This window comes from Kwoniella dejecticola, chromosome 5 (assembly GCF_000512565.2).
Source record: "Kwoniella dejecticola CBS 10117 chromosome 5, complete sequence".
Taxonomy (NCBI): Eukaryota; Fungi; Basidiomycota; class Tremellomycetes; order Tremellales; family Cryptococcaceae; genus Kwoniella; species Kwoniella dejecticola.
In genome coordinates this window covers 1,107,285-1,127,000 of record NC_089305.1, presented here as the reverse complement: position 1 = coordinate 1,127,000, position 19,716 = coordinate 1,107,285, and the positions used below count along the sequence as shown (strand labels likewise).

General features: G+C 48.7%; 8 protein-coding genes across 8 annotated transcripts; 4 read left to right on the top strand and 4 right to left on the bottom strand.

Moving 5' to 3' along the window:
- Window positions 1–65: 65 nt before the first annotated feature.
- On the bottom strand, window positions 66–1,749 carry I303_104517 (uncharacterized protein; the record flags this gene model as incomplete). The annotated part of the gene is made up of 8 exons (XM_018407805.1): window positions 66–224; window positions 315–625; window positions 719–835; window positions 913–952; window positions 1,002–1,063; window positions 1,135–1,240; window positions 1,336–1,506; window positions 1,648–1,749. The coding sequence occupies 8 exons, from the start codon at window positions 1,747–1,749 to the stop codon at window positions 66–68; spliced, it is 1,068 nt and encodes a 355-aa protein (XP_018263016.1).
- Window positions 1,750–2,306: 557 nt separating this feature from the next.
- I303_104516 (uncharacterized protein) lies at window positions 2,307–3,421 on the top strand (the record flags this gene model as incomplete). Its single annotated transcript, XM_018407806.1, has 7 exons — window positions 2,307–2,374; window positions 2,448–2,467; window positions 2,526–2,632; window positions 2,700–2,809; window positions 2,910–3,106; window positions 3,160–3,215; window positions 3,284–3,421. 7 exons carry the CDS (start codon window positions 2,307–2,309, stop codon window positions 3,419–3,421), a joined length of 696 nt encoding a protein of 231 aa, XP_018263017.1.
- A 452-nt stretch (window positions 3,422–3,873) lies between these two features.
- Window positions 3,874–5,105, top strand: I303_104515 (uncharacterized protein; the record flags this gene model as incomplete). Its single annotated transcript, XM_065968974.1, has 6 exons — window positions 3,874–3,885; window positions 4,001–4,069; window positions 4,178–4,287; window positions 4,457–4,653; window positions 4,768–4,823; window positions 4,908–5,105. The coding sequence occupies 6 exons, from the start codon at window positions 3,874–3,876 to the stop codon at window positions 5,103–5,105; spliced, it is 642 nt and encodes a 213-aa protein (XP_065825046.1).
- A 234-nt stretch (window positions 5,106–5,339) lies between these two features.
- I303_104514 (uncharacterized protein) lies at window positions 5,340–6,600 on the top strand (the record flags this gene model as incomplete). Its single annotated transcript, XM_018407807.2, has 7 exons — window positions 5,340–5,398; window positions 5,473–5,492; window positions 5,559–5,665; window positions 5,778–5,887; window positions 6,045–6,241; window positions 6,327–6,382; window positions 6,463–6,600. 7 exons carry the CDS (start codon window positions 5,340–5,342, stop codon window positions 6,598–6,600), a joined length of 687 nt encoding a protein of 228 aa, XP_018263018.2.
- A 306-nt stretch (window positions 6,601–6,906) lies between these two features.
- On the top strand, window positions 6,907–8,228 carry I303_104513 (uncharacterized protein; the record flags this gene model as incomplete). Its single annotated transcript, XM_065968973.1, has 7 exons — window positions 6,907–6,965; window positions 7,047–7,066; window positions 7,133–7,239; window positions 7,317–7,432; window positions 7,689–7,885; window positions 7,961–8,016; window positions 8,115–8,228. 7 exons carry the CDS (start codon window positions 6,907–6,909, stop codon window positions 8,226–8,228), a joined length of 669 nt encoding a protein of 222 aa, XP_065825045.1.
- A 250-nt stretch (window positions 8,229–8,478) lies between these two features.
- Window positions 8,479–12,988, bottom strand: I303_104512 (uncharacterized protein; the record flags this gene model as incomplete). The annotated part of the gene is made up of 3 exons (XM_065968972.1): window positions 8,479–9,310; window positions 9,402–11,899; window positions 11,972–12,988. The coding sequence occupies 3 exons, from the start codon at window positions 12,986–12,988 to the stop codon at window positions 8,479–8,481; spliced, it is 4,347 nt and encodes a 1,448-aa protein (XP_065825044.1).
- An 847-nt stretch (window positions 12,989–13,835) lies between these two features.
- I303_104511 (uncharacterized protein) lies at window positions 13,836–15,716 on the bottom strand (the record flags this gene model as incomplete). Its single annotated transcript, XM_018407810.1, has 7 exons — window positions 13,836–14,409; window positions 14,464–14,524; window positions 14,575–14,858; window positions 14,917–15,080; window positions 15,145–15,269; window positions 15,338–15,369; window positions 15,436–15,716. The coding sequence occupies 7 exons, from the start codon at window positions 15,714–15,716 to the stop codon at window positions 13,836–13,838; spliced, it is 1,521 nt and encodes a 506-aa protein (XP_018263021.1).
- Window positions 15,717–16,569: 853 nt separating this feature from the next.
- I303_104510 (uncharacterized protein) lies at window positions 16,570–19,685 on the bottom strand (the record flags this gene model as incomplete). Its single annotated transcript, XM_018407811.1, has 16 exons — window positions 16,570–16,674; window positions 16,740–16,772; window positions 16,839–16,887; window positions 16,943–16,964; window positions 17,020–17,049; window positions 17,104–17,168; window positions 17,216–17,260; window positions 17,324–17,343; window positions 17,405–17,554; window positions 17,607–17,662; window positions 17,718–17,875; window positions 17,944–17,956; window positions 18,016–18,451; window positions 18,522–18,863; window positions 18,922–19,450; window positions 19,507–19,685. The coding sequence occupies 16 exons, from the start codon at window positions 19,683–19,685 to the stop codon at window positions 16,570–16,572; spliced, it is 2,232 nt and encodes a 743-aa protein (XP_018263022.1).
- Window positions 19,686–19,716: the final 31 nt, after the last annotated feature.

Genomic DNA, 19,716 nt, shown 5'->3' with positions numbered 1-19,716 from the left:
TGCACAGTCATCTATAAGTGGATCAATCCTTCTCCGATTGACACGTCAATTCTTCCGCCTCCAAGCTATTCAGTGACCTCGAGCACAATCTGCGGCGGATCCGCCTTATCAGCCGCGTCCGCTTCACAAAGGAGGACATGCTTAGAAGATGCACTCACCTTCCCGCTGTTCTTATTTCCTTCCATATCTTTATGAGCTTGAATGACATCTGTCCACGGGTATGTCTGCAAGCGGCAACGATCGTCAGCATAGTGTCCAGCCAATTTTCAACTAGCAAAACAGCAGAATAGCATGAGCAGGAGAACGAAATTGACCTTGTATATTTTCACTTGGAGCTCTTTACTCAAGATCTTCGGTAAGACTTTATCCTTGAACACTTCCAGTAAATCATGTTGATATTCTGACTTTCTCGATCTCAACGTACTTCCCTTGATAGTCAATCTTTTGCCTAAGATAGGAGCCAGATTTGCCCCCTCGGGGAACGCGGCACCAGACATGAATGCCAAGTAGAGCATCTTCCCGTCCAAATTGAGGGACGAGATATTCTGTTGCCAGTACTGTTTACCTATGAAGTCGATGATCAAGTCTACGCCCGGTGCGTGCTTTTTCAGCTCTTCAGCAAAGTCTAGGCAACCAAACAATGATGTGCAGTCGTGTGGTCAGCGGAATAATCCATTGTATTCTCCCCATATGTGTTGAAAGAGCACTGATAGCTCACCTTGCGTTTTATAATTGAACACATGGAGCCTATCGCTATGGCCCAAACCCTTCAGGAACTCCACCTTTTCGTCCGATCCGCAGGTAGTGAACACTTTTCCGGCTTTCAAGACGTGCACTGCGAGGCAAAAAGTAAGCTTGTCTAGACAACCTGTGATTCTGCCAATACTACGCAACGCTCGGACGGAAGCTTACAAGCGATTTGTATAGCAGCAATGCCTACTCCCGAAGCGCCCTGTCTCGTCCGTCAGCTGGTGTTGAGGCTTGAATTCTGACTAGCTTACAGCATGTATGAGAACGTTTTGACCCTCTTTCAATGGGGTCTCGACCATGAGAGCTTGAGTGGCTGTCATGCAGATTGGTATCAGCTGACTAGCATCAAGCGTAGTAAAGTCGGACCTCTTCTAGGTGGCTCACCAGTCATCCATACTTCAGGTATACCGGCCGCCTCGACCCAGTCAAACTGTTTTGGCTTGGGTAGAAGCATTGTTTCGGGATTGACAATATACTCTGCGTACGCTCCCTGTATGTAAACAAGTCAGCTCTCCTTTTTTGGAGGCGAAACAAGCTATATCTTCCGGCAAGGAATATGGATGGATTGAGGCAAAAGAGACGTACACCATAAGCAAGACCGTATACCTCATCGCCCTCTTTCCACAACTTAGAATCTTCCCCTAATTTATCGACGACTCCCGAAAACTCCACTCCGAGGATAGTCTTCGATGCTTGAGGCGGTAAAGGGTATTTGCCCTCCCTTTGCAGTATGTCCATTCGGTTGAGCCCGAACGCCTAGCCGAGAGATTATCAGTCAAGTGCTTAGACCATGATCTGAGGCTCATAAGAGATCTGCAGGTAGGTTATTTACCTTGACCTGAAAGTACGACGACATCAGCACATTCTTTACCAACGTTGCAGTGGTCAAAAGCTTACTTTGACCAAGACTTCCCCCTTCCCAGGCTCAGGTGTCTTCTCTTCGCCCAGATACAGACTATCCGCCGGACCTGTACCATCCTTGATCAATATACACTTCATCTTATCGAAAGGTGTGTTGGTTGCAGAGAAAGATCTGGTGAGAGAACCGTTTCTGAGTCTAGCTTGCGACGTTTGAATCGAATGACGGGCTGAGAAGACTGCTGAACAAGTCGCGAAAGGTCTTAATTGACGATTTATGCTCGATCTCAAAGTACTTTGGATACACGCCATTTGTTTCGAAGTCCACTTTGCTGGAGTAAGCAATATATAACCAAGACCTACTGTGCTATTTTGGCCTACGAAAGTTATCGCATGTAGTAGCAACACGGTGGTCAATCACCGTTACCCATGACGAAATCAGGTGTAAGTGGAGGTTTAGGCGGAGATATCCGCTCGGATGTCCGGATAAACCCCTCTCGTTATCCATCGAATGAAGTCATTCACGCTAAATACAACCAACGGAATCGATTCGATCCTCACTCAACAACCTCGACAACGCCTTTATCGTGTCGTGTCTATCAGTGCTTTCACGACTCCAACATCATACCTTTCGCTATATAGACTCATAGACAAATAGACCAATCCTGATCTTGCTCTCTTCACCCAACCAAAACGAGATGTCACGAAAGTCTAAAGCCACTTCCAAGAGACTGTATCTGACCAGGCATGCTCAAGCTGAACACAAGTGAGCTCGTCAAGTCACGCCCAAACAGAGCGCCGAGGAGATTTCCGGCTGACCCATCATCTGACAATCGCAGTGTCGCATCAGACTATACAAGTCAGCTGGTTTACTCGCTGTGATGGACGAACGAAGCTGACAGAGTATTTCGACGTAGTCGCCGATGCTCCGCTCACCTATCTGGGTAAAACACAATCTAAGGAATTGAACGAGGTGACCAAGAACACCTTCCAACAGACCGCGGAATTATTGGTCTCCTCGCCTGTAAGCTTAATAGACAATGCATGGGTCGCAAAATAGCTTACAACCAGGAATGGACTTGTCGACCTAGCTGCGACGGCCTATGGAAACTATGTTAATTGGATATCCGGAATTGAAGGCACGTCTGGAGAAGGAAGGAAAGCCGGTGATATTGTTAGACACTTTACAGGAGGTCGAAGCGTGAGTAATCGGGTCGTCTGGAATTCCATTCTTGTAGCTTCATATGTAGTAATCAATCATCGCATCAATCGCCGATGATCCGTACGGGTATGGTTTGCAGCTTGCCATGTGATACACCGACATACCCTATATCCAAGCTGAAAGCTTCCAACAACGGTATCTTCTCGTCTCTTGACTTTTCCACTCTGTCCGAAGAGTATGCTTCGAAGTCGGGTATCTATGATCCCAAGAACGCGAGTGAACGTGCCAGACGAGTAAGGAACTGGTTGCGAGACAGGGAAGAGAGCGAGATTGTCGGTAAGTCAGATATCGCTCGGCACCAAGAAGTTATGCTGACTTACCTGTCGTAGTCGTTGCCCATGGAGACATCTTGAGGTATATAGCGGACAATCAACAGTCATCACGGGTCAGTTAACAGTATCCCTTTTTGTCCTGACATACGTAAAGCTGATCTCTCCGAGACCCATATCTTAGCCATGGGACAATGCAGAAGTCAAGATTTTCACATTTGCCTCCGAGGATGACGAAAATGCGTCAGTGGTGGAAGTTGATAGCTCTGCCGAGCCAAAAGATGCTACAGACGAGCCGACCAGCAGTGAAATGAAGAATTAGACCCTGCGTTACGAAGAACAGAGGGAAGGAAGCGGATAGGCAACATGTTTACTTAGAAATCACTAGACAAGAGACCCACATGAACAAATTTTCGTTGTGTGATGGATGATGACATATGGGTCAGGTTTGACTACGTCTCAACAAGACAAACACACATACCCACACAAAGGAGGTCTGCCATGGGGCTTCGCTGCGTGATTCAAGTCACTTCACTGATCAATTCAATCTAACATCCCCGTGCCATTCTTCAGTTTCAGTGATACTTGGTAATCATTTGACATCGACTCATCCTGTGGACATGATGACATTTGCTAACTCCAAGGTTCTGTATCTGATACGACACGCACAAGCGGAACATAAGTGAGTCCTGCAGTCCTCTTTGACCTTGATTGCGTGCCCTGACTTGATGTAATGACCTCCTTTTCCCCAAATCACCAATCGCAGCATCGCGAATGATTACTCCAGTAGGTGGTGCATGATCTGTAAATGACAAAGTCCCGCAACTCAAGAAGATAGCTGATGAATTTCGGACATCGATCAGTACTGGATGCCCCGTTGACGGATTTCGGACGCACTCAGTGTGAGAAGCTGTACGAGACCACCAAAGACACTGCTCAGAAGACCGCTCAATTGATTGTTTCTTCCCCTGTGCGTGGGAGGATCCGCCTGCTGTCTCATCCAAGTCACTTACCCATCTCCCCGCTTAGCCGCCATCTCCTTTACAGGCCTTGGAGCTGATTGATGACATCTACTCAGCTACGAAGGACGATGGAGACCATGTTGATCGGATTGAAGGATCTCAAGGACCGCTTGGACGCACAGGGGCAGCCTGTAATCCTGCTAGATACCCTACAGGAGGTTGATCGGTGAGCAGTATTGTACTTTTCAGTACAGACCATTAACATCGCCTGTCCCGCCGTCTTGCTTTCAAGCGGAATCGGATGAACGAGGAGTCAATCCTCGTGTTCTCATATGCGTGTGATGTCCATCACCTAAATTCAGGCTGATACAGTCGCCCTAACTTGTGATGAATAGTAAGGCCTGTCATACGCCTCTCTCTCCCGCTGAGCTGCTGAGGTGCTCCAACGACGAAATGTTCTCCTCGTTGGACTTTTCGACTTTGTCAGAAGGGTACGCTAGCAAGGACGGAATTTTTGATCCCGTCAATGCGTCCGAAAGGGCAAAGCAAGTGAGGAGATGGCTCAGGGATAGACTTGAAAGGGAAATCGTCGGTAAGTCAGGACATCCCATCATGGCCTCGATAGTTTATTGCTCTTGGAGTAGATCAGTACAGTACTAAACAGGACAGCTGAGTACACGTCATTTCTGATACTTGACCGTTCTAGTCGTTGCCCACCATGATATCCTAAAACACATCGTAGACGGCCAGCTCTCTGATAGGGTACGTCAAAGCATACATCATAACGTCCTCAAACCAGCTCTAATGATGATGCAATTCAAACGTTGACTTTCCACTTGACTACAGGCATGGGAGAATACAGAAGTGAGAGTATTCACATTTCACTCAAAGGACGATGACGATGCATCGTTGATGGAGATTGATATATCCTCTTTGAAGAAGGATGACACGGGCGAGCCGACTAGTAGTGAAATGAAGGTTCAAAGACTGCGTCACACGTTACGAAGAACGGAGGGCAGGCAGCGAATACACACCATTGTTTAGACAAGAACCATTAGACAAGAAAAATTTACTGAATGATTGATCGTTACTGCAAACACACAAACACACACAAACATCCAAAGGATGCCTAACAGGGAAGTGCGCATTTGAGCACGTTGCTTTGTGCTTGGCCTCTTCTCTTACACCCTCATCTTGCTTGGTCCTTTCACTATAACATCATACATCAACTTACCACCTTGTGTTGTTCATCCTACAGAAAGCATAAACTGGGATACAATGACGAACGCTACCTCTAAGATTCTCCATCTGACTCGACATTCACAGGCTGAACACAAGTGAGTCCTGGCGATCCGTTCCTGCTCGAGTCACGCATCAACCCACTTCATTGACCTGTCTTGCCACTTCGCAGTGTAGCAGAAGACTACACGAGTGAGGGCACCTACTGTGAAGTAGCATAATATTTCAACTTCTGACATTCATGTAACATGGGTCTAGTCTTGGATGCCTCGTTGACTGAGCTTGGACGCTCCCAGTCACAAGAGCTGTACGAGCTCACAAAGGACACAATCCAAAAGACCGCTCAACTGATCGTCTCCTCTCCTGTGAGAGAGAAATATTCTCCGCCATCCCGCTAAACCTTGCCTATATCTTCTCGAGTACATGATACTACAAATTTTGCAGTCTGCAGGCTGATTGACAATTTTTTTTGCTCAGCTTCGCCGACCCATGGAGACCATGTTGATTGCCTTCAATGACCTGAAAGAGCGCTTGGATGCGCAAGGACAGGGTGTGATCCTGTTGGACACTTTACAAGAGATCGAAGGGTGAGCGTGATCTAGATTCTTATGTTCACACGCGCTGCTACGTCTCTCTCTATGGACGATGAGACAGGTCATAATCTGCATCGAACGGCGAAAGAGCCGTGATACATACTGTATCGTGCGTAAGCTAACACCCTTTCCTCTTGTCCAATGACTTCAGTAAACCATGTGATACGCCCCTTTTCCCCGTAGACGTACTCAAGTCCTCAAATGGCGGAATCTTCTCTGCGTTGGACTTCTCGACCTTGTCAGAGGGGTATGCGAGTAAGACTGGAATATTTGACCCCGTAAATGGATCCGAAAGGGCGAGACAGGTCAGGAGATGGCTTAGGGACAGACCTGAGATGGAAATAGTCGGTACGTGACAGCGAGGTGTCCGGATCGTTGCAGCTTTGTTGTACAGCAGCTGAAGATGGATGACGTTCGTGGATATCTTTAATAGTCGTTGCTCACGGCGATATTCTGCGATACCTCGTTGATGGCCAGCAGTCCACCAGGGTACGTGATGGAGTTCCGTTGTCAGGCTTAGCATGCGTCATGAACGTATGCATTACTCAACCCGTCTTGTCTCAATATAGCGATGGGACAACGCAGAACTGAAAGCGTTCACGTTCGTTTCGGAGGATGATGACAATGCTTCACTCGTGGCAGCTACCAACTCTATCAAGCCGCAAGATGCTACGGACCAGCCAACCAGTAGCCAGATGGAAGGTTAACCTGCGCTCATAAGTCGCCCGCGGAATGGTGGAATGGTGAAATGGCGGAATCACGGGCACGATATCAGAACAAATAGAAGACGAAACAATGCATTTTCATCATGGTGATCAAAGGAGAGTTTTCCATAAACTTCACTGAGTCGCATATGACCCCATCGTTCCCTACCTGTCGCACTGGCCGGCCAAAGGAGGCAATCAACTAAGCAGATTGCGTGACTCGATTTGACAATGCACGGCAAAATGTGTCGTTGTTCCTTCTCTCAACTTATCTCGTCTCGATTGTCTAAGATTTAGAAATACTGAATCATGTCAGCAGCTACGACTAAGAGGCTGTATCTAGTCCGACATGCGCAGGCTGAACACAAGTGAGAGTGACCAGATCGTTTCCTTACGCGGACCCTTGACTGTGCACTGATGACAACAATCTTGAATGAATGATATTGTAGCCTTGCGGAGGAGTACTTCCGTGAGTGACCCCTCACCATCATCCTCGGTAGATCCACGAAGGCTTGATGGTTGACTCCAATGATAGTGCCAGACGCGCCATTAACTGATTTAGGCCGCATGCAATCGCAAGAGCTGTGTGACCGTACTAAAGAAACCATCCAGAAGACTGCTGAATTGATCGTTTCTTCCCCAGTAAGCATGATGCGAATCGTAACTCCATTTAACGATTACACGACGCCGAAGAGTGTTGATGTGACCTCATACTATAGCTCAGAAGAACAATGGAGACTATGTTGATCGGATTCAAGGATCTTAAAGAGCGCTTAGACCATGACAAAGAAGGGCAAGGAGTCATTCTTCTGGAGCTCTTGCGAGAAGTCGACGAGTAAGCCGTCTGAAGCGTGAACTCACATTGGAATCCTTTGACTTCATCATCATCATCATCATCATCATCATCATCATCATCATCATCATCATCATCATCATCATCATCATCATCATCATCATCATCATCATCATCATCATCATCATCATCATCATCATCATCATCATCATCATCATCATCATCATCATCATCATCCTCATCATCATGCAGGACACAATCGCTGACCCCTACCGTATAATTCGACGCCAATGTACAGCTGGCCATGCAATACACCGCTTTATCCTGTATCCGTACTAAAAGCGTCCAATGATGGCATTTTCGCTTCTTTAGACTTTTCGACCCTGTCCGAAGACTATGCGAGCCAAACAGGGATTCTCGACCCAGTGAATGCAGCTGAAAGGGCAAAGCAGGTCAGAAGGTGGTTGAGGGATAGACCGGAGAAAGAGATTGTCGGTGAGCGTCATTTGGTTAGCGGAACACCCTTCTTGTGATACGAAGATCACTGATGTGATTCGTCACATGATCAAGTCGTAGCGCATGGAACGATCTTGGGTTATATCGTAGACGGTCACAGATCTGATAGAGTGAGTTCACTCTGCTCGATTCGCAGGATTCGGGGGACTTGTCGTTGTATGCGGTGGGAAGCTGATGGTAGGGAATCTCTGCCGTGTCTGGACCAAAGAATTGGGAAAATGTAGAGGTCAAGACATACACTTTCCTCTCGGACGACGACGAAGAAGCCTTGTTATCGGAGATTGAACAGCCTGTGCAACCTTTGAAAGAGTTCATCGCCTGATAGGCGGATCATGACACTATTATACAAGGTACATTATCAAGCGTTATTGTCATTAGTCATAATATTCCCGCAAATTACCTATCTAGATGAGTATCCGAAGTATCGGCAAGTTGCCAATCCGCGCAAGTAGTTCATATAAAGAAGGCTCAATAGGTGAAGCTTGCTATTATACAGGATTTAGGTTGAGCTGCTTTTCACACCTCGCACTCCCAAAATCTTAGGATGCACCGGCCGTTATAAATTCGAAGATTTACCCTTCAATAGATTTCCTTCCTATACCTCTGACTCTCTCTCGCTCATCACTGACAAAGCCTCTGATCTTCTGATCGAGCTTAGCCAGATTCTCATTCTCCCCTACATCGTCCCGCCACGCTAAGACTTTCCTCAACTTGTCCTTATTCCTCGCACTTTCGTCTACTGTCATCATGTCAGAGTAGTGACTAGAGGTCTGGTCGCGTGCTAGCAAGTCTTCTAAGACACCTGGACCAACACCACTCGAATTTCCGCTTGTTCCCCCGGGAACGTATTCCCCCGGATGCTGGTTATGCATGTAATCCTCCGACGAGATACCGTGGCGCTTCTTCATTGACGACTTCAAAGACAGCTTAAGTGGTGGATAGCCATTCGAGTTTCCGCGAGATTGAGATTGAGAGGCAATTGGGCTAACTGATCGAGAAGCAAGAGGCGGTTCGGGCGTATTTGAGCGGGACGAAGAACGTATTTTGAACAGACTGCTTTTGGCGGATAACACCCTTTCTTCTTTTATGGAAACCTCAGGAGTCTGGATGTCTCCGAAGCGGTCAGTCCTGGCCCTATTGGGCTGTATATCGAACGTCTGCAAGGAGTCGTTGTTATAGTTTAATGGTGTTGAAATGGGTATGGGTTGACTAATTTGTCGGATGGACACTTTCTTTGAGGGATGTTGAATCGGCATCTCGCGGTGGGTGGCCTTCGAGCCGGAAAGGGTAGATGATTTCTTGGTCAATTCGGCTATTGAGAAGTTGGACGGGAAACCTTTGCCCACTAATCTCTTGGAGACTGAAGAAGGCTTCTCAAACAAAGTCGAAGCGTTATTCGAATACCTGACGTGGAACCATTTGAACAGACCAATCATAAGCTCATGTCTTGCGTGGAAACAACGTATCCATGCGTGGTATCTGGCGCGAAACTCACATGCTCGGCGCAGAGACCAAACTCTCTTCTTTGCCCACCACACCCAGCGATCGAGTTGGAGGAGTCAAATCCCAGTCCTCCACTTGCATGATGGCGCGCAGATTCAGACTGCTCTCTAAGCTGTTTTGCGACTGCATCATACTCTGTCCGACCCCGATATGACCGTCCATATCTGCATGGCCGTTGTGTCCGCCATCCTCGTTGATTGTTATGGTAGGCGCGGCAAGTAATTGATCTGGTATGGCCAATCTGCTCTTTGATCCAGAAGAGACCATTCTTGGCATACCTCCAGAGTCACTGTCAGCAATCGGTTCGTTCGCCAATCTGTTGAGTGAGGAGTTCGAAATTGACAGAGTTAATGCTTCTTGCAAGACCGATTCTCTCCATCTCTTGTCGGCGTTTCTTCCACCTTCTCTCGCTTCTTCGAATTGTGGTGATAAGGCTCTCGCGTTTTCTGGCCTCCGATCAAGCGAAGATGTGTCTCTTCTTGTCGAGGAGGCGGAAGCTTCAAGCGGGCTCGAAATCCTCATTTTCAGCTCTTCTTTCGTTGTCTCAGGCGAGAAAGACCTGTCTCTTCTACTTCCACTGCCAGTAGTTCTGCCTTTCCCAGTACTGTGTTGGGATGTTCGATTATGATCATTGGTCGGATCTCTCTCGAATGCTTGTGACAATGATCTAGCGACGAAGCCTTCTTTGCCGAAAATCACCCGAAGGGAGTTGCTCGCACTGAGGAACGGAGAAGATTTGTTGGATCTCAAGCTCTTATGCCGTTGAGTGTCAGATGGTGTGATGCGGTTTTCGCTGTACGAAGGCGAGGTGTACGGAAGCGGATCTATGGCATCCGGCGGAGAACAGATAGAAAAAGTCGTCAAGGGTCTAGACTTGAAGCGCATGGAGTATGTACTGGATATTCGTTCTGTACCATACTGCCTTTCTGATCCATTCATTTCTTGATTATCACCTTTGATAGAAAATCGTTTGTTGTTCGAGCGGATAGAAGCTGATTTGAGCAAGTGTCCACTGGCATCTTGATTCGCTCTCTGCATACCATTCTCCGCTCGGGTCGACACAGGCTGCTCAGCTGCAACACCCCTGAGATTACCGGAAGTATACGCTCGTTTCATCAACCCCTGTCCAAGGGATCTACTTGACTTCAAAGAGGGCTTCCTCTCCGCCTTGTGGCCTTTTGTATGACCCGGAGGCTTGGCAGAGCTGGCTGGTGGCGGGATGTAGAACCGGTTCTGTGCCAACAAAAGAGACTTTCTTGGTATTTTCCTCTTCTCGGATCCTGCTTCTGAGCCTGACGTCGATCTTGATAGAGATGGCGGCTCCCTGAGATCGACTGGAGTATGCAATATGCCGGGAGTCGGTAAAATTCCTTGATTCTGCGGTGTAGGCGGCGTGATGACGCTTTCGATGATTGGGCTCGACAATTGTCGATCAGTTAGGCCCGTCTCTGTCAAATCGACCATCTCTTCTAGAAGCGATTCAGGCAGAGAAACCGGTGTTCCAGCAGGGGATAGGCCTAAGCCGATGGTCGAAGGTGCGATAATAGACAGAGAGATTTCGCTTCCGCTATTCAAAGCAGGGTGTAGTGGTCTGCGACCCACAGGCGCAATCACTTGCCCCCGGACATAATCGGACTCGGACGTTGTGGTAGTCGATCGAGGGAAATAGGATGTGTCAGCTGATCTAGGTGAAGTCAACTCTAAATCGACTGTGGACGAGGAGGCATTATCTCGATAATATCTGCTCCCTAAATCAATCGACAGCTCTCCGGTATAGCTAGATGAGGTGTAGGCCTGATTGTAGGAGGCATAGCCGCCATCCATCATTGACGGAGACGGCAAGGGAGGAGCAACTTCCAGTACGGTGTTGATCTTGGTACTGGTCAGTGACTGGGATCGAGGTCGAGTTTTTCTGAATGACTGATCTGCTTCTTGGTCCTTCTTTCTCAGCGAGACCGAACGCTTGATGGAGGCTATCCTGCCCAATCTCCCACCGGAATTGCCGGACATGCGATTCTCATAATCCTCTTTCACTTTCCGTTTCGCCGAGTCATAATCACCCAAGTTCTTCCTTGTATCTCCCCTCGACATACTGACGCTGAGCGCTTGGGGGAAGATGACGCTCGCTCTCTTGCCCCAGGTCATACTTCTCTTGCTTATGCTCCGCGATATGGAGGTGGCGCTGAATGCACTTGACCCCGCGGGACTATAGTCGAGATGTGAGTAGGAAGGACTGGGTATCACGACTGAGAAGGTGAGTGGGTCACCCAGGTCCGGGGCAGGGAGCAAAGGAGATTTTGCAGGATCGGCTGGAGGAGAAGGAGCGGGGCGAGGTGAAGTCAGTGATTGACTACGACGGCGCTGCTGAATGACCGTTATCGGAGGAACATATGGCTTTCCGTGCGGCCGGTGTACGTTATCTCTGGAGGCATTGACAGTGGCCTTGCTGCCTGAGGATTGTGCCTCGCTTGCAGCCTTTGACTGGTTTTGCTACAACGAGGGGAATGTTATTGTCACTGACAATGAGACGCTAAGGGGTCCAAAAAGCCAATCGTAGCTTACCTTGACACCGATCTCCCACCCTCTTCTATCTCTGCGATTCTCGATCTCCTTCAATATGACGCTCTCTGTTCTTCCGGCTTCGATACTCTTCTCAGTATTTTCCGATCTGGTAATTTTTCCCTTACCACCTAGATCCACCATACCCGGCTGTCTCCGTAGTGTACCCATTATGTCTGTATCTGGGCCCACGTCGTAGAATCCTTTCGAGTAGTCCCTAGCTTCGTCGGAGATAGATGGGAATGGCTTGGAGATATCTGCCTTCTTGACTCCAATTTTGAACACCTTGTCCTCGGCGGCGAAGACCTGTTGCTGCAGAATTGGAGTCGGTAAAGATCGCTTATTTCTGAGTCCCGGTATCTCTCGATGCTGATGATTATCCTCGTTGCGATGATTATCCTTATTTCTGAGGGAATTGCCCCTGGACAATGAATGCCCCCTTCTCAACTTGACATCAGTGGTTCCGCCGCTGGAGGTTGCTTCCACCGTGACAGCGGTCGAAGCGGTGGTGGTGCAATTGGTAGAAAGGTGAATGCCGTTCCTCGTATCACTGCTAGGAAATAGATAGTGAATTGTACTTGTAGATGGAGAGGCAAGAATGATTTTAGGCGTGACTGTTCCGCTGTTCGAACCTGGTAACGGAGATCCACCAGCGGAAAGAACCGTTGAAGGTGGTCGAGAAGAATTGGCTGTCTGGTGTGAAGGGATGTGTGATGGCAAAGTGATCTGGGAACCGAAAGGGTCAATCTGCGAGGGTGATCCAGGTGTATAAGCAGGGTTGAAGTCTGCTGACCCTGGTCCTTTTCTCGCACGGTTGTGACTTGATATTTTTGGATCAGGCCCGGGAGCGCCTACATGGCTGCTGATCCCATTACAGGCATTAGCTCGCGGTGCGAAACCATTGGTGTCGGGCGAAGCTGAAGTCAGGGTCGCGGTCGCCGATGTGGGTTGTTGAGTTCTCGGTTGAGATGTTGGCCATTGGTGGAAAATCGTATTTGAAGAACGTTGAGATTTAGTCATCCCTCTTCTTTCTACGTGCTTTTTCACTCCCCCGCTCAGATCACTTGCCGGTGTGACGTGATGAGGGTTTCAGGATATTTTAGCAGTAAGTGTTTGATCGTGATGTTTCGGATTAAGGCAATTTAAGGCACTAGACGGGCGCAAGGATCGTCGATCAAATAACACATCAGCTTGCATGCATAACAACCACGACCACCCCGTAAGACCATGAGCCAATCTCAGCCCAACGTTGTCGCCCCCATGCCTCTGCTTCCAAACGCTCACCTGTGCAAGAGATTTCTGATCGATTTTGGCCGAGAGGACGCCACCAATTTTGCCACCCCTGAAATACGGAGAATTTATGCCTTGCCTTCACAGATATAAGGATATAAGTCGACGGGAGGTGATTTCGAAGCTGCGAAGGACACTATTCGAAAAGACTATCGCTATTTACAAGATCCACTGTCTCCAGACTTGAGAGATATCGACAATTGAATTGAGGCTTGCAAGCTTCCACATCTAGTCAAAAGTCGAATCGAGCCAACAGAAGCGCCCGTTTTGCCACTCTCGTGCTCACAATTGTGATCGAGGCTTAAGAGAAGTAGAGGGATTCTTGGACAACGCGCTTGACACGAAAAATGCATGCTTGGATCTGCGATGCCTCAAGGTATGAACCTCCGTCTCACCACGCATGTATGATAGTAGCGTCGGAGAACAATATTATACCCCGCGTTATTCTGCATACCCAAAAGTTCGACCTCGTACAAATTGCGAAATGACATGGGGGCTTGTTCAATGCTGAAAGATGCTTGAGATGATAGCGGAGAAGCTTCTCATCTTCAGACGTGACCGGGACCGGTGGATCATGTTACAGTCTGCTCACAACGACTGACGCTTCCTCGATCACCGGGCTCTTCTTCAGGTCATTCTTTTGTTCCAGCTCTTTCGCCTTCTCTTCCTGGTCGAGCACGTCCGCTGGAATCTGGTCGGGAGTGGAGTTGACCAAAACGGTCGTCGGAACGATCGTTAAACCCATCAAAGCGAATGTGACGCAGAAGCCGATCAGCGGGGATGTCTTGATTTTCGTATTCATGCCGTAAGAAATCGCTTGACCAACGGCTTCGATGCATCTGAAAGCAGCTCCGTTTCTAACATTGGTCTGGGCGGCCTGGGCGAACGAGGATAGTAGCCAGTACATATAAGACTGAGAGAGGGGGCCGGTCGTCTGCACGAAGAAATAGGGGAGGAAAGCGGAAGGGTATAGGTGATCTGCCCAATCGATCTTGCCGGGATCCTCCTTGTTGAATTTGGTCTGCATAATGAGAGTCCAGATGTAGACGCCCGTATTCAGCACGAGAACAGTTATCAGCCCAAGTTGGGCTCGTCTTCGTTGGTTGACACCTTTTAAGTCGAGGATGAACTCCAGACCAAAACACCCGACGCTGACAATGGCCGCCGGTCAGCGACTGTCCTCGATTGAATGACATATCACTTACATGCAAAAGAATGGAGAGATGAGCGACGATAACGCTCGGGCTCGGACACTGAAGTATGTGGCTGAGGAAAGATCAGCACTCCCCTTCTATGGTGTCAGAAGGTGAGCTCACCCAGATAGGTGCTCCAAGTACCGCTGTAAAAGAAAGACCAAAGAGCCCAGGTAGCAGTAAGCAGGATAAGCTTCGAAGTCCAGGTCTTTTTGATAATGCTGAATTCTTCCTTCGCCGAAACCCGCTCAGCTACTCTGACCTTCGTGCCGTCCGACCTCACGACGTTATGGAGAGGGCTAATGAGCCACGCGAAAGGGAACGCTAAGCTCTCAATCACAAGAAAAGCGATATATGTGTCCGGAGTAACTCCTCCTTTCTGGCCAGCAACATGGTTTTTCGATAAACTACGTAAGCGACCACAAATGTCAGCTCGTGCGGCATGTGTCTCTCAGTATAACTGACTTGATAGCTCCTCCGATAAGCTGGCCAGTGTTTCTGGCTACGATCCACAAAGCCAGATATTTCCCTCTAGCACCACTTGGTGCGATTGACATGATGGTACCGGATTCTGCCACATACCAAAATCCACTGCCGGTGCCAGTGATGAAGGCACCCAAGACCAAGAACTGCACAGATCGACATCGTTCAGCTTGCGACAGGTCAGGAAATCAAAGGAAGAGGTAAACGCACCCATTGATTGCCAAACTTGCTATTGCAGTAATATGATGCGCCTCGGATAGGGAACGACATGGCCCCGTAGACGAGAGCCCACTTAGTTTCGAGTCGATTAACCAAGATAGGACCGAACAAACAGGCTGTACCACAATTTTGAACGTGAGTCAACAGCATCCCCACACAATTGACTGCTGTACTGTAAACTCACTTGTGGCAAGACACGAGTAGCTGATTGCAGTACTGGAGGAATGTAATCTCAATTAGCGACATATCTCCATGCGGCTCTGATCAAGTCATTCCACTCACGCAATATTTGAGGTCTGGGGGGTAGCCAATCCGCCGCCGCCTAGACCAGCAATAGCATCACCCATTGCTGGACCGCAGAATGCTTGAACGCTCATGAGCAACATCTGCGTCAAGCTGTGCTGATGGATTCTTCTCCATTTGGGCGTTTCCTTCTGGTAAGCTACAACGTCGAACTCATCCGCAGCGTTACCCTCTCCGAGCACTAGACTGCTCGGAGTACGCGGGCTATGATCACTCCGAATGACTTTGGCGTTGGGTGGTGGCGCGTCTAGCTCAGCCATGATTCGAGTAGGAAGAGTGTTGAAGTTTTGAAGACATGGCAAGAACCTTTCTGATGAGGGTTCTTCTCTCAGCGGCTTTTATACTTTAGCTCCATTCGCCATCGCTATTCTTCGGCCAGTTCATCTGGGCAGCATCGTATTGTTGGATGTCGTGATATTAGTTCATTCTTTTCCATGCAGTCAGCTACTTCACATATCTGATCATCACGCAATGATTGCTTACTCTCTGTTACACACCCATATCCAGGGCAAGATAAGCTTCTCATCAGCCAAGTCATTCACGAATGGCCAAATATAGTTTCCGGAAAGCAGATAATAATCACCATTCCGGTAAAACCAAGGCGTCATCCCGCGCTGTCGGAGAAATCAGACGCAGATCAGATAAGCTTGCTCGACAGCGAATCTTCCTCGAGCGAGTGTATTATTCGCAAGCTGCATTGAGGTATCGGTTTCACCCGATGCTGAGGAAAGAATTAGGGGAGTGAATATTGCGAGCACGTAATCAGCCGCCTTTAGCGCTTGCCATGAGTTGCTTATGAGGCTTTCTCACGTCGTCCGTGCAATCCGATCATGCTCTGACCGTATCTGTTGACTTTAGTGGACTGGAAAGCCTGTGAGACACTGGGCTCGGGCTAGAACGAATTATGAAGCCTGATGACCAATCCGAGGGCTGCCCAGGAGACGGTAGTGAGTCAGTACAGCCAGGATATGCTGCTGGTGAGACGGCTCCTCGCTGTCTCGCAGATGCTCAGGGACCGTGGGGAGGCGGCACCGTTCTTCATACCTCCTACATACTGAGTATATCCATATTACGATCACACTTCTTGCTTCATCTAGCATCCAAGCGAGATGATCATGCCTGGATGACGAAGTCCTGGCTTGAGTCTGACTCGATCTCCAACGCATTGTCATCATGAGCTCTTCCCACCCATTCATGCAACCACTTGAACACCTCGTGCTATACGGGGCATTAGCCAAAAACAAATTCAGCAAAAGAAGGTCAGATTTGAAGGTGTGACTCACATGCCATCTCAACGAGTTGTGCGGTTTCAAAACCTAGATGTATGTATGTCAGCACGCTGCACCGGGTTACTCTGTTATGATGGAAGTAGCAATGCTTACCCAGTGGTTCTCATCAGGGAAATAGACAAATCTGCTAGGCACGCCTTGGCTGTTTGATCCGGTCAGCATTAGACCCGAAGCAAGGTATTCGCGGTGCGGCTCACGTTTGAAGAGCAGTGAAAGCACCTGCGGAACAGAAGATCAGCTTGGTACACCGAAGAATGGGCGTTAGCTGACTCACCTAATCCTTGAGAATTCTCAAGCCGATAATCTGAGCACGTCCACACATTAGCTGCGGTGATCGGTCGTACCGTAGCGGCCTTACCTTTTCCACCCTGAATGACAAGTTCTGGCGTATTCCACTCTATGGCATGGTTCACCGGACTCCATCTGATCGAAATTTATTAGACTAATTCAGCAATCAGGTTATGACTCACCTCTCATAATTAGCTCTATGGGTCAAAGGCGTGCCGGCGAAGTCCCTAGAGTTTCATCCCAATCAGCCGACTGTTCAACAGTCATCCAGGTAGACTGCGGGGACCTACTGTGTCGGGAACCATACTTCCTATTTACACATAGATCGTCAGCCGATTTTCAACCAAAAACATCGAAAGTTTCCAACTCACCTCAGTCGAAAAATAGGTAGTAACCGTATCGAAGACCCCATCGTGACAGACCAAAGCCTTGAAACCGAAATGATCATTGTGCCCGTTGATCCAATTGACCATGTATCCTCCGTAAGAAGCACCAAGACCGGCAGTCCTATCAGGATCGATCTGTAAATCCATGTCAGCTTAGGAGCAGCTTGTCATTAGGGATTCAGCTTACTTCGGGATATCGAGCAAGAGCAGCGTGATAACCCGCTAAGAGGTCTTTAAAAGGTTCTGACGGATTTGATTTATCAGCTGGATGAACTGAATCAGAGATCAGACTACTCACTGCCTCCCCAGTCGCCTTGAATAGCATCGGTGAAATCTTGTCCGTATCCTGTTGATCCAGTAGGGTTGATCGCTACCACAAAGTACCCTTGTGAAGCAAACAAAGCAGGATTCCATCTGGTGGACCAAGCATCTTCCCACGCTCCCTGGGGTCCTCCGCTACAAGCAGAAGTGGAAGTCAGCTTGCCCAAAGTAGAGAATGGTGGCTGAGGGTGATCATCACTCACTGGATCAAGAATGCTGTATTCGGAATCGAATGAGCGCCTTCTCAACATTCAATTGCACCGAGGTAGACTCACCCAAAGGCCAAGCTTTCTTTTGGCTTTCTTCCCATCCTCTCGGCTTCAATGCCCAGCCCATGACGTCCTTTCCTTCAGCGCCCTCGAACCAGAATTCTTCGCCGTTAAGGCCTTCCAACCTGTTCCCTATATATTCGGCAGACCAAGCGGTCAATCTTTTCAGCCCATCGTGAGGCAGCTTGTCGCCATCATTGTCTCCATCTCCTACGCTTGTCCCCTGCTTTCGGTGCGCGATTGCCAGGATGAAGTCGTCTGAAGGCGAAGTAAGCGATTGCTGCGAGATCAAGATTGTATGATTTGCCAACGGGGTGATAGATGTGGTCGTGCCGTTGAAGTAAAGAGGAGTTGGGAGATGATCTGGATGTGTCAAATGATAGGGCAAAACTCGGCCATGGTGTTCAGCCGTGAAATACAATGAGTCCGAATCAAGCGACCACTGCGCAACAGACGTGTCAGCGTGAGCATACAGATCCAGCTGGACTGGAAAGGGTTGTCATGATACTCACAGTAAGAGAGCTAGGGCTTCTGTCCCAGTCCTCTGTCCATCTCTTGGTACCCTTTCCTTCCTCATGAACCACAATCACCCGCTTGTCACTCTCATAGCCATCTTTCTTCATTTCAAGCCAAGCTAGCTTTTTACCGTCAGGCGAGAACGTGACCGCCGAGATCGCTCCATGGGAATGCGGAGTCAGATGTCTGGGCGACGAAGAAGCTGGATGACCTGGTAGAGCGACCAAGTAGATGTCTTCCCTCGTATGCGTCGCATAATTGAGGTGAGGAGTCTTGATGGCCGCAGCCAGGTAGCTGGATGTAAGGCTGAATGAACCAATTGGATCCATTTGAGAATACTATGTTTCCAGCTGAATCAGCTACTGCTCGTCGAAATGACTAGGCCCATATGCTCACCAAGCCAGTGTCTTTGAGAAGATTGACGAATGTATGTCCCCCTCCAGTCGCAACGCTCTCCCACAGACCGCCTTTAGTGACCAAACTAGTCACCCCAATAGTCCATACTTTTCCAGGTGTTCTCCATTCATCCCAGTGTCTGACGAACAAGTCATCATAAACCAAAGCAGAGTCCCCTCTATCTTCCCACTTCTTATCATACTTTTCAGTGTCGTCGAAGGCATCCGAGCTCTCCCATACTTGACCGGAGAAGGCTAAAGTGCCGCTCTTGGGCTCGAAAGTAAGTCCGGTAGGATTCACGCCTTCAGGGAACGTCAAGATTTCTTTTGCTCGAGGTGGACCACTAGGCTTGAAGGAAGTATCAAGGTTGATAGAGTATGAGTATAGAGAAGAGCCATTCAGGTACGCGAAAGTGGTTGGGTCGAGCCAAAAGAGCTGAGATGTCTCGGCGGCAGAGGAGTTGAGCAGAGAGACAGGCGATGTGGGGTGGGTGGTGTTGAGCGAGAGTAGGTACGCAGAGCGATGAGTCCTATGCGTGGCATTAGCTAAGAGACCAGTTTAGGGATCATCTAGATTCATACTCACTTGTCAGATGCGGGTTCCCACTGGTCTATGACAGAAATCGCGTGCGAGCCATCGGGAGACGCAATAGCTGGCTGGGGTCTCGGTGCACCGAGCATATCTTTGGGTGTGAAGACATCCTGAAGTATTTTCGCGCGACTGACGGCCAGAAGGCCCAATTGAGCCAAGATCCTGACTCTCATAATGGCTGTTGAGCTCGCAATGCCGGTGTTG